The following is a 13,513-nucleotide window of genomic DNA, read 5'->3' as shown; positions in this document are numbered from 1 at the left end:
ACCAGAAAGAAAAAAAAAAGAAAATGAGTCATATCAAGGGACCCAGGATATCTGAGGCAGAGTAAAATAAAACTGAGGAAACTGAGAGACAAAGTTAAACAGGTAGTATGGGATCAAATTATACAAATAGACCACTGGATTTAAGTGTTTTGCTAGAGTGTTATGATGATAAGTGCTATGAATAAAATCTAAGATTCAGGCATCCACGTGGTTTGGACCACTGTGTGCTCAACCAGGTGTGCCACCGCCCAGCCCCCTATATTGTATTTATACATAAAACACAACCTATTTATCTGTCTGCATTCATAAAGGTAGACTTGAGGAATTGTGAAGAATTAGATATTTCTGAATATATCTACACTTGAGTGAAACAAGTAAAAACTGAGTCAACAAAAAGGGAGTCAGATAGAAAGAAAGTCTTAGGTGACTAGGTATTCAAGACAATATAACAAATTGTTATAGATATGATGGCACATAAACAACATAATTGTATTTCTCACTATTCTGAGAAATCTGAGATCTAGTAACTGGCAAGAAGTTTATTGTCTATAAGAGCTGCTTTTTGGTTCATAGACACTTGCCTTATTGCTGTGTCCTCATATAGTGCAAAGACTTAAGGAGCTTTCTGAAGTCTCACAGAGGTACTTATTCCATTAATGAGTATTACATCCTCATGTCCAAATAACTTCCAAAGAACCCACCTCAAACAACATCCTGCTGGATGAGAATTAGGTTTCAACATGTAAATTTTGTGTGCTTGGGGGCAGGGGAGCAAAAGCCATCCTCTAACAGACAATGAATTGTCAAAATAGAGACTAGTTGTTCTCAGGAAAAAGAGCTGATGCTTAGTTCAATTTCTGACTATCTTGAAGATGAAGTCTTGATAATTACTATGTGAAAAAATGAGGAATGATGCCAGGGGAAAAAAATCACCCACAGAGGATTTATCCTAGGATTTGAGCATCTGGGAAGGGATGGTCAATAATAGGTGAGGAAGGAAAAACTAGAAAGCCATCATTTTTGTCCTATATAGGTAAACCAAACAACAAGTGGACATTCTGCCATATGTGTCCAAGGTAAGACTTCTCAAGCAAATATGAAACAAGTCATATCTCTATTATTGCTTGTGGTATTTTATGAAAGTAATGAGCTAATTGGAACATAACATACCTGGTCCAAAATGGTCAGAGCCCAATAATTTAGCATGTTACAGAAATAGAATAAACAATTATTATTTGCAAGGTCTCTACATTTTGTTATCTTTGGTTTCATAGATCACTATCCCAACATAATAGATTTATAATCTAATAGCTCCTTCCTAAAAGGAGGGAAAACCTTATTTGAACACTGAAAAATAGAACATAAGTGATAGAGGAAATCTGGACACATAAAGGTGTGTGTGTGTGTGTATGTGTGTGTGTGTGTGTGTGTGTGTAGTTCACCTTTGGAGAGATGGACTACATTGGGCCAGCCTTGGAAAACAGTACTTCTTTATGCTATGGTAGGAAAATAAAGCATACCAAAGTTTATTGCCTCCTCATTCCTTTTCCTACTTTTCTCAATTTTGCTTTGTGTCTTTTCTTCCACTATGTATGTATATGTAGATGTGTCTTTAAGTAGAGCTCATCCTTTATTTCTCTAATTTGAAAAAGGAACATAGCATGTCTTATTGATTTCCATTATTATATAACCAAGGTGTTCATAAGATGCTGCAAAGTCATTTCTGGAGAATTACACAGAAGGAAAAATTCTCCGTCATCTAGCCAAATTCCTGTGCCAATGGGTCGAGTGTTTTTATGTAAAAATTTAAATTGCAAGTAAACCAAGCACTGGTGAATTTTCATCTAAAAAGGATTAGAATCATCAAGACAGAAAAAGCCAAAATATATATATATATATATATATATATATATATATATATATATATATATATAAATTTCTGTCATAAAAGCAGGTGTAGCTCACCCACGGACAAAAGAGTAGTATTTTTCCAGCATGGGGATAATTAGAGTCTTTTGGTGGGGGGAGTGCCAATACTGTAGTTTAATTAATTTATTTTTATTTTTTATTTTATTTTTGCCTCCAGGGTTATTGCTGGGGCTGGGTGCCTGCATTACAAATCCACTGCTCTTGGTGGCCATTTTTCCCATTTTGGTGCCCTTTTTGTAGTTGTTACTGTTGTTCTAGCTGTTGTTGTTAGATAGGACAGAGAGAAATTGAGAGAGGAGGGGAAGACAGAGAGGGGGAGAGAAAGATAGACACCTGTAGGTCTGCTTCACCACTTGTGAAGTGACCCCCTACAGGTGGGGAGCTTGAACCAGAATCCTTCAGCTGGTCCTTGCACTTTGTGGCATGTGAGCTTAACCCGCTGCGCTACCGCCTAGCCCCCTTAACTCACTTTTATTAAAAAGAAAAAACACATAGGTTGCTCATTGACAAAGACTATGAAACTTATCACCATACAGTAGGAAAGATTTGTTTATTTATGAACCCAAATGGTAAGTATATATTGCCTATTTAATTTCTACTCCTGATTTTTTCTTTATTGGGGGATTAATAGTTTATAGTGTGGTTATTGAAACATGGGTACACTTTCTCATCTCACATCGATAGGAATCTGTAGGACACTCTCACTCGCAGTGTGGGTTCTTTCCACCATCAAACACCTGAACACCAAAACCCTTCAGCCTTCCTTCCTCTCCTTCCCCAGTCCTTTACTTCGATTCAATATACCACAGCCAGTTCAATTTTCACTTTGAGTTTTCCCTTTCTGTCCTTTAAACATATGATTACATATTTACATATATACTGTATTAGTATCTAGCACTAAAAATGTAGAAATCTGAATTAAATTTAGTCTATAAACTGAAAGAAATAAACCAGAGGTAGATTCCCTTCTTGTTTACTAATCACTGTTTCCCCACATTTTAAGGACCACTTCGACATAAAGCGCTAGTCTAGTATAGTGAGTTCCAATTCTTAATCTGCAGTGGACTAGAATGTTGGGAGTAGGAGCTAATATGCAAATTGAATACTTAGCAAGAGGCAAAATAAATTCTACATTAGAGAAGGAGAAATGACAATAAATTATAAGAAACCCAAAAATTAACTTTAAAATTGTCAATTAATAATAATTAATAATAACTATAATGAGAATGATAATAAGCTAGACAGTAACTTGTTTGGCCAGGTTAAAAAAATACATTACTTGAGCTTTTGCTAAATAATCAAACCAAATGAAATTTAGTTATAAATAGATTTCTAGAAAGCTACAGCAATCAGGTCTTACCTTATGATAACACCTAAAATACGCAGCACGTTCATCAGAAAATTTCTCCAGTCTTTTTGGACCTTTGCTTGAAGCTTTCTTGAATACTAACCAACATCGCTGATAAATCTGGAAGGAATACAAAGATGGATCTCAGCATCACCACTAACTCAGATATCATATTTTAATGTTTTCTTTTTGATATTTTCAACTGTAACTATTCACTACCGGACAGAGAGAAATATGTTGTTGCTGTGAAAAATAAAATTTTAAAACTCAAAAGTATTTGCACAATTGGTACAGTATATATTTTAAACAGTTGCTGAAATCAAAGAGTTCAAGTGCTTGGAAAATGTCTTCATGTTTTAATAAGAATGTTGATAAAACATTTCAGAAAAAGTCTCAGAGATAAAAAGCCCACCTCAGCATAAGCAATTAAGACACTCTGGGAGCATTATATAATTTCAAATGTAATTGAATATGGAAATAATAAACCAGACAAAATCAAGCAGTGAGAGAAAAAGACAGCTCCTGGGTGTCATGTCACATTCGTCACAACTGATAGCAAAGAACTTGGCCAGACACTGAACTAGGTAATAATTAGCTGATCAATGCTAACCTGATAAAATTCAACCAAGAAACTATGGAACTGGGGTGCAGTTTGAGTGGTGAGGTCAATATTGGCCTATAAACTGAAGTTGTTGACCATATCATCATGTGCATTATAAGTATGAATGGAAACTGATATAAAGAACTAACTAGTATCTCTTCTGGTAGAAGAGGCATTTTATCACTTTTTCACTTTTCAATTTCTAAGGCTATAATTCAATTCATCTGGATTGCTCGAGAATCAGTGGTTTCCTTGGATCTCCCACCATCACTATAACTACAACTTTTTAAAAAGATTTTTTGACATTATCAATACTTATTGGATAGAGACAGTCAGAAGTCAAGAAAGGAGTGGTAGAGAGGGAGAGAGACAGAGAGACACCTGCAGCTCTATTTCAACACTTGTGAAGCTTTCCCGCTACAGGTGGAAACCAGGGGCTTGAACCTGGGTCCTTATGCATTATAACATGTGCATTCAACCACTCAGCCATTATAACTAAAACTTCAAATTTAAGCTAAAGAAAAATGGGATTCTGGTCCTGTAAACCAAAAACCCCCTATACAGAATGATCAATACAAGGAAATGAGACAGCAAAATATTAATAATTCAAAGAATAAAAATCACAAAAAGCTAGTGAGCATAAGCAAAAACAACCCTCCAAATCAATTCTTCAAAATAAAAGAAAATTAATTTTAGGTTGAAAAATACCTGGAAATTATAAAAGTAATTATAATGTTCTCTGATAGCAAATACTGGAGTCACCACTTTTTGCTGCTGAGTTCTAAAGATCATTTAACAAAATTTATCAAGGACTGGGGACAGGCAGTCCTTGATAAACCAGTACCCTTGGTTAAGCACATGCATTACAGAGTGAAAGAGTCAGAATTCAAACTCTAAATCCTCACCTGCAGGGGGAATTAGCAGTGAAGTAGTCCTGCAGGTCTATTTTGTTTTATTAGTATTGGATAGGACAGAAAGAAATTGAGAGAGGAGGGATAGATAGACAGGGGAAGACAAATGACACCTGCAGACCTGCTTCACCGCTGTGAAGCAACCTCCCCACCCCTTCAGGTGGGATACCAGGGACTTGAACCCAGATCCTTGCGTGGGTCCTTGCGCTTCGAACAATGTGTGCTTAACTGGTTGCACCACCGCCTGCCCCCCAGGTGTGTCTCTTTCTTTCTCCCTGTCCTTCCTTTCCCTCTTGATCTCTCTGTCTCTAATTAATAAACAATAATCAATAAATCAATAATCAATAAATCAATATATATCAAGGACTGTCAAGAAGTCTGTCTATCCTAGGAGCTGGAGATGGCACACCTGGTTGAACACACACATTAAGACCCAGGTTCAAGCACATGGTCCCCACCTGCAGAAGGGAAGCTTCATAAGCGGTGAATTAGTGCTACAGTTGTTCTCTCTCCCTAACTCCTCCTCCCCTCTCAATTTCTCTGTTTCTATCCAAATTAAACAAATTAAAATATATATATATATATAAAGAAATCTAGCCCAAAGAAAAGTATAAAGTGCAACCAACAAGAGAGGAATTCTATTTTCCACAACAAAGAGGTAAATAGTATTCAAGTAAGACAAACCTCCCTGGCCTTTCTTTCTTTCTTTCTTTCTTTCTTCCTTCCTTCCTTCCTTCCTTCCTTCCTTCCTTCCTTCCTTCCTTCCTTCCTTCCTTCCTTCCTTCTTTCCTTTCTTTTTTCTTTCTTCCTTCTTTCCTTCCTTTCTTTCTTGCATCCAGGGTTATTGCTAGGGCTCAGTGCCTGTACTATGAATCCACTGTCCAGGAGGCTATTTTTTTCCCTTTTGTGGTCTTTAAAGCATCTTAAAGTAATATCTATATGTGCTTTTACATATAAGCTGACAAATAATTTGTATGCATTATAAAGTCTAAGAGTCTTAACTAGAGCCAGGGAGATAGTACATTGGCTTATACAACAGACTTTCTTGTCTGAGGTTCACTTATGAAAACACCATAAGCCACATTTGAACAGTGCTCTGCCTAAGAAATAGTGTTAATAGGAGCTGGAAGGTGGTTCACCTGGTAGAGCATAGATGTTGCTATGCACAAGGACTTGAGTTCAAGCCTAGGGTCATCACATGAGAACACCCACAGGAAGGGAAGCTTCATGAGTGGTGGAGTACTGTCACGGTGTCTATGTTTCTTTTTACCTCTTTATCTCTGTATTACTTATCATTTATCTATAGAAAAGGAAAAAAAAGGCTTCCACAAATAGCAGAGTCCCAGAAATAACCCTGGTGGAGGCATTATATATCAAAGTCCATAACAAACATTTATTAATTTAAAGCATACTCAACTTGAAATGGCTCCCACAACTCTTTTTTTTTTATTTATAAAAGGGAAACACTGACAACACCATAGGTTAAAAGGGGTATAACTCCACACAATTCTCACCACAAGAACTACGTATCCCATCCCATCCCTTGATAGCTTTCCTATTCTTTAACCTTCTGGTAGTACAGACTCAAGGTCATTTTCTGGTGCAGAAGGTGGAAGGCCTGGCTTCTGTAACTGCTTCCCTGCTGAACATGGACTTTGACAGGTCAATACATACTCCCAGTCTGCCTCTCTTTTTCCCTAGTGGGATGGGGTTCTGGGGAATCAGGGTTCCAGGACACATTGGTGCATTTGTCTGTCCAGGGAAGTCTGATTGGCATTATGCTAGCATCTGGAACCAGGTAGCTGAAAAGACAGTTAACATACAAAGCCAAACAAGTTGTTGACTAATCATGAACCTAAAGACCGGGATGAAAAGTTGGGAGGGTTCTCCGTTTTGTAGATAGCTAGTAGGCATGTTTTAGTTATATTCCAAAGGGCCTGTGGCTATACTAGTCTTTTTTTTTTTTCCCCTGAGCCTGAAATCTGATATGCAGGTGGACCCAAGTTATTATCTGGAAAAAGGACCAGAAAGCTGGATCACAGAAGAGAGTAGCTCCCAAATATGGGAAAGGTGTATAAATATTGTTGACTGTAAACTCCATCGATTTGATGTGATCTGGGGCACATATTCAGTTTCGGAGCCTATGTAACCTCTGCATCCCTGTAGATCTGAGCTCACATTCTGTGGTCACAAGTAGGAATGTTCCAAGCTTCCAAAATTGGTTACAAGTGGATGAGAATCAGCTTTACTTCTCCTTGTCAACAATGCTCAGTATACTCTGTTTTCCTTTTCTGATTCAACTGAGTATGCATCAATTGTTTTGTTTGGGTTGTAAAGAGAAAATGAAATCCAGCCTATTCTGAACATTAGCTCTGAGTTCAGAGGGCTAATTATTTATGTGATTCAATTGAACATATAATTTTAGCATGACTATAATAATGAACATTAGAAGCAACTATACATTCAACAATAAGGAATGCCAAAGTGAATTGTAGTATATAACATATAGTATAATATATGATATCCATCAGATACATATATACATATATATGGCAAATATCTAAACATAGTAATATGTAGTAGTGACACATAGAGTACACACCTATGTGTGAATCTATCAGATAGTAGAGTTAGTCAAAGTAAAGTATGATCATATAAGTAGATACATGACCTATGTGAAAAAATATACTATTTAAGTAGTACTTGCACTCTATGGAATAACAAAACTTTAGAAACAAGTTTCAGAAAGAACTGCTAATAACATGGGAAGTATTCATCAACTTTTATATGAAGAAAAAAAAGACTATAATATTGTCATGATCCCCACTATATTAAAATGCATTAATGAAGATGAAGAATATAGATCTAAATATCAAAATATATTTTCTGGGTTATGAGAACAGGCTTTTGGCTTCTGCGTGTTAATTTTTGTTTTGCATTATTCAAATTAATATTACAAGTTAAATGAAAGACTTTTATTTCTTAACCACCCAGAGGTTCAGCAAAATTGTAATAAATTAAAATAAATGATTGCGAGGGCTGGGCTGTGATTCACCATGCTCAAGAACCTGAGTTCAAGACCCAAGCCTTCACCTGCAGAAGGGAAAGTTTAATAGTGGAGAAACTGAGCTATAGGTGTCTATTTCTCCCTCTTATACCTCCTGCTTCCCTCTCAATTTTCCTCTGTCTCTGTCAAAAAGTAAAAAGAAAAGGACGACCTGGATCAGTAGATTTGTCATGCAGGCACAAAGCCCCAGTAATAACCCTGGTGGCAATAAAAAAAAAATCAATTCCTTTTGGCTTTCATTTTGCAAAGGTATTGAACTTATCTGAAGATATAAAAACACGGAGACAAAGTTAGAAAATTAGAAAGTAATTCAATTGAATCCTTAAAACAGTGGTTCTGGGAAATTTAGGCATCTACAGGGAAAAAAAGCCTGAATCACTCTCATCTTCTAGATGAAATTAAAATCACTTTAAAATAAAACCAGGAAAATAAGAAGAAAATGTTTGAGATCTCTGTCTGGACTGAATATGAATTGACAATTCTCTCAAAATAAAAGGTTTATATTTTTAAAGGTATAATGGACAGATATTCAGTCAAGGTTTTAAAATTATAGTCAAGTCTGTTACCCACATTCTTCTTTGTTTTTGTCAGACCATCACGTAATTAACCAATAAATGAAGTAACTTTAGGAAGGCAAGTGATAAGAATCACTACTAAAAGTTCAAACACAAAATTCTTTTTAAGATGGAGAACTAATAATAAAATTCAACATTCTTAGTATTATAACTGGCAAATATAAATATTTCTAACATTTAGCTTATGCGTAAGCAAGGGATGAAACAACTAGCTCCTTTAACAATGTGACCACTAACAGAAGCTATAACTACAGTGAGAATACTGCAAAATCTGACTGTACAAGAAAAAGTTTGTGGAAAATGGGTTTCTACCTGCCATTCTATTCATGTCAACTTCTTCCTTTTGTACATATCCCTGAAAATTGGCTCTAAATTTGGGTGCACTGAATGTATGTGGGAAATATGACCGCCACATAAAAAATATTTTCTCTGGAGATATTTTAAATTTCCTAATGATACCTCTCTTTTCAGACCCAATTCTAACTTTTTTTAAACTATTCATTCTCTTCATAATCTAACCAATACTTGCTTACACCCAACAGTTAGTGAATGCTTTTTAAAGACCTCTCAATTTCAATATGCCTAATGATTTTCATTTTTTATTAGCTGCATCTAATTTTCATTTTACATGCCTTTTTTTCTTTTTTCATGCTGAGTAATAATATCAAATGTACAATGCTACAATCAAATAACTGTGAAAGTACAATCATGCAAATGCATATAAAATGCTGCTTATAACTACTGGCTGGGAAGTCATCATGAAATATATTTAAATATATTCATTCGTCAAGAAATAAGGAAACCCCCCCCAAAAAAAGATGGAAAACCTCTATTAGGTTTTTAAAAAAGTTCAGGAGTTAATTAATATCACTGGATGTCAGTGCCTGCATGACTCTACCTCTCATGACAGCCATATTTTTTTATCCTTTTCTTCCATCTACATAGAGGGCAAGAGACAGAGAGGGAATGAGAGACACCACATCCCTGTTTCACAGCTTATAAAACTTTCCCTTCCAGGCACTCCGATATGGTAAGTAGGGCCCTAAAACTGGGTCCTTACATATAGGAGAATGTGCACTCTAACGGGTGAGTTACCTGCTGGTCCTGGGAATCTTTGTAATATACAAATACATGGTACAAAACTTGATAGTGCCAAAAGCTGAGAACATTTTGCAGGAGAGACCATTCATTTCTGACATAAACCACATATATTAGTGATTCTGAACATTAGGTCAACATTATTCATGACAATGTGGAATATGCAAGTTCCTAGAGATTAGTCAACGTCTACTGATCAGAAACTCCTGGAGTGGGGCCAGGCACATTTTCTCTATAAAATCTTCCTAAGATATTTTGATTAAAGTCAAAAACCAATGTTACAAATATTCTTAAAAGCTGTTGGCAATATGATGCTTTCTACTTGGGACTGTCAATAAAGAGATTTCCAAAATGTGCACCATAATGACTGTTTCTTTGATGGGAGGTTTCTATCAAGTGGGCACACAATGGTACTGTTGAACTCTGGAATTTGAGGCAAACTAAGATCAAAGGCAATTCTATTAACCAAGAGTAAACTCCCAATTCCAATTGACATTTGTTTTTAATCCTAAGAAAACTGGAAGATCCACCAAATACAAGAAGATTAAAATTTTCTCAGTACTGTATAAGAGGAAATAAAATAGGACTCCATGAATAGGATACTATAAAGAGATTAGCTGTATTAACACTGAACTTGTTAAAATATGATAATTAAAGCATAATTACACTCATTTTATAGTTCAGGGTAATGCTTTTTTAAATTTACTCAATCATCTCCTTTATATTTTATATAACATAACTTCTTACCTTTAGCTAACTTTTTAAATTAAGCTTTAACTCATTTTTTTCATTTAAAAAGTAGACTTTCATTCCAACTGTTGGTCTTAAGAAACAGATGATCCTAATTAATTATAAACACTGATAGAAAAACTGAGGACAGGGAGCCAGGCGGTGGAACACCCAGTTAAGTGCACATAGTACTGAGGGAAAGGACCCATTCAAGGATCCAGGTTCAAGTCCCTGGCTCCCGACTTGCAGGGGAGATGCTTCATAAGATGCAAAGCAGTTATGTGGACTTCTCTCACCCTTTCTCTCTCAATTTCTCTCCATCCTATCCAATAAAGTGGGGAAAATGGCCACCAGGAGCAGTGGATTCATAATGCTGCCCTTCTTCTCAGGGACAACCCTGGAGGTAAAAATAAATAAGTAAACAAATGAATGAATGAATGAATGAAATGAAAAAAAGAAAGGAAAAGAAAAGAAAAGAAAAACTGAGGACAGAATAATAGTTAAGTTAAAATATCATGCATACACCATTTTAGTGGGTTTTAAAATCCCATCACTAATGACTTTTTAGGCGAATGTTTTGTTTCTAATTGCTTGTTTGTTTTTGTATAGAGGGTGTCTACCATGTACATTATAGGATGTTTAGTAGCATCCATGGCACTCATCAATTAAATGCCAGCAGCATGCTTCCCTTGCTCTAGCTGACAACATAAACTGTCTGTAGACATTGCCAAACGTCCCTTCCAGGGCCAAGTTAGACCCACTGCTGTTGATGATTACATGCTGACTTGAGCTTGCTCATTTAAAGATTATAAGGCCTTGTGAATAACTTCAAAGTCCTGGATTTGGACAAGCTCACACAAGTCACTGCTGAAACTTAAAAAGATAAGCACATCCTATAATTCTGACAAGTTGGGTGTATATACACCAAATTAGCAGTTACATGAACATTTAATCAGTATGCATTATGCTGTTACTCGAGGTGCTTTTATTATATTTAATTTTCAGTCTTAAAATGTTATTAACCCTTAAATGATTTATGCTAGTTCTATACTGATTTTCTTTCTCTAAAAATACCTGTAATAGGTATTTACCCCTGGCTTCAAATTCCTGACATTTTCCTAGCTTTATTCACTGAGAAAGATTGTTCAGGTAAATTCAAATTTCCAGTGCCAATGCAGCCGAAATAATCTACCTAGGATTCCAAATTTCATTAGCAGTCTAATACAACTGTCTTGAACAGAAAAGCCATAATTAAACTTTGGGAGGCAGCATGAACAGTTACAAAGATATGAAAGAGCAAATTTTGTCATAAAATTCCTGGAAATTCCTGCCACTAAGTAAGATCAAGAAAAAAGTGTTAGTCAATGAGATAATGATAATTCAAGTATTTGCAGTCGCTAACAAGGGTAGATTTCCACACAATTCCCACTACCAGAACTACGTATCCAGTCACCTCCCTTGATAGTTTCCCTATTCTTTATCCCTCTGGGAGTATAGACCCAGGATCATTGTGAGTTGCAGAAGGTGGAAGGTCTGGCTTCTGTAATTGCTTCCCCACTGACCATGGACATTGGTAGGTCAATCCATACTCTCTGCCTGTCTCTCCTTTCCCTAGTAGGGCAGGGACCTGGGACCTGGGACCTAGTGGGGCAGGGACCTGGGAAGGTGGGGTTCCTAGACACATTGGTGGGGCCATTTGTCCTGAGAAATCAAGTTGGTATCATGATAGCATTTGGAACCTCCTGGCTGAAAAAGAGTTAAGATATAAATCAGAAAAAAAAAAATTTGACTAATCATGAACCTAAAGGCAAGAATATTGCAAATGAAGATTTGAGGTCTCTGTTTGCAAAAAGCTAGCAGGTCTATTTTAGGTATATTACAAGGGGCCCACAACTTTACTAGTTTTTGCCTGAGCCTGACAACTAATATGCAGGTGGACCCAGATTATTGTCTGGGGAGATGGTGTCATAGTTGGAAAAAGGACTAGAAAGCTAGATTAGGGAAACCTAGTGGGTTTTTAAGCCTTTCTACCACAAGGCTGCTCACTCTGGCTACTTGACGGAAGTTCTGCTGGCTAATGAACATAGATATTGACCTGAGGGATACTGTTATGTGTCAGGACTCTGTGGGATAAGTCCTTCCAACAGGGTCAGATAGACTTTTCTCAACAATGCCAGATAAGTTATCTTTCAATAAACATTATGTTGTCATAGTTCAGCTGAAGGTCAATCAAGTCCCTGTAGGACTCAAGAGAAATTGTTACTATGACCTGGAAATATAAATTATTTTAAATCAGGAGTTGTAAAGGTCCCAGTAGCTATGAAGTCCATGTCCTTGCTTCAGTACTTTGTCCTTTTCCTAATGGAAGAAACAATTACTGCTTCTCATTTTTTGACCTGTAAGAAGGTATTTTCAGAAGTATCACCCAGATGTAAATTTATCAATGAGCAGACTCTCCCTAGTTGAAAAACACATCTTTTTTTAAAATTTTCAGCCTAAAGAGAGGTTGTCCCTTTCCTGTCAAGTAAAGTCTCCCTCTCTCAGCTGCTGCAGGTTCCTTAACAAAGCACAAAAATCCCAGGTCTGCCCTATTTTTATTATTTAGGATTTACAGCCATGTCATTTATGAAATTGACTTTTCTTTTGCTATTTAATGCTGTTGTAATCACTCAACTAGGTTCACAAGAGCCCTAGGAAGCTAGGGTGGAGGATGGATGAAGAATTTCTTTTACCCATTGACAACAGAATCCTGTATTAACCTTGTAATAGTTTTTAAATGATTTTACTCTATAAAGAAAAAGCTCTTTGGGGACAAAAGAGAAAAAAATAGGTTAAAATTGTTTTCCATGTTGCCAACATTCCCTTTCTGTAACCACTGTCTTTCTTCTCAGAGCACTCTTCCCAATTCTCAACATGAATCCTTAGTTAAATATGCTGAAATTACTCTAATTTCTTATGCTCTAATCTTATTTTATTTACATTCCTGCAACAATATACTTTATATGAAATATATCTTTGGGGAGTCAGGCAGTAGCGCAGTGTGTTAAGTGCATGTGGCGCAAAGTGCAAGGACCAGCTGAAGGATTTTGGTACCAGCTCCCAGTTCCCCACCTGCAGGGGAGTCGCTTCACAGGTGATGAAGCAGGTCTACAGGTTTCTATCTTTCTCTCCCCCTGTCTGTCTTCCCCTCCTCTCTCTATTTCTCTCTGTCCTATCCATCAACAATGACATCAATAACAAAAATAACTACAACAA

The 13,513-nt window shown here is 36.4% G+C and overlaps 1 protein-coding gene across 1 annotated transcript in view; it reads right to left on the bottom strand.

The window, feature by feature from the left end:
• DOK5 (docking protein 5) overlaps nt 1–13,513 on the bottom strand; it is a 186,759-nt gene that overhangs the window by 95,340 nt on the left and 77,906 nt on the right. The window contains exon 2 of the mRNA XM_007532952.3: nt 3,290–3,397. Coding sequence (XP_007533014.1) covers nt 3,290–3,397 — 108 coding nt within the window. The remainder of the gene's footprint in view (nt 1–3,289; nt 3,398–13,513) is intronic.

Source organism: Erinaceus europaeus, chromosome 1, assembly GCF_950295315.1.
Source record: "Erinaceus europaeus chromosome 1, mEriEur2.1, whole genome shotgun sequence".
Lineage (NCBI taxonomy): Eukaryota > Metazoa > Chordata > Mammalia > Eulipotyphla > Erinaceidae > Erinaceus > Erinaceus europaeus.
This window is presented reverse-complemented; position numbering and strand designations above follow the sequence as displayed.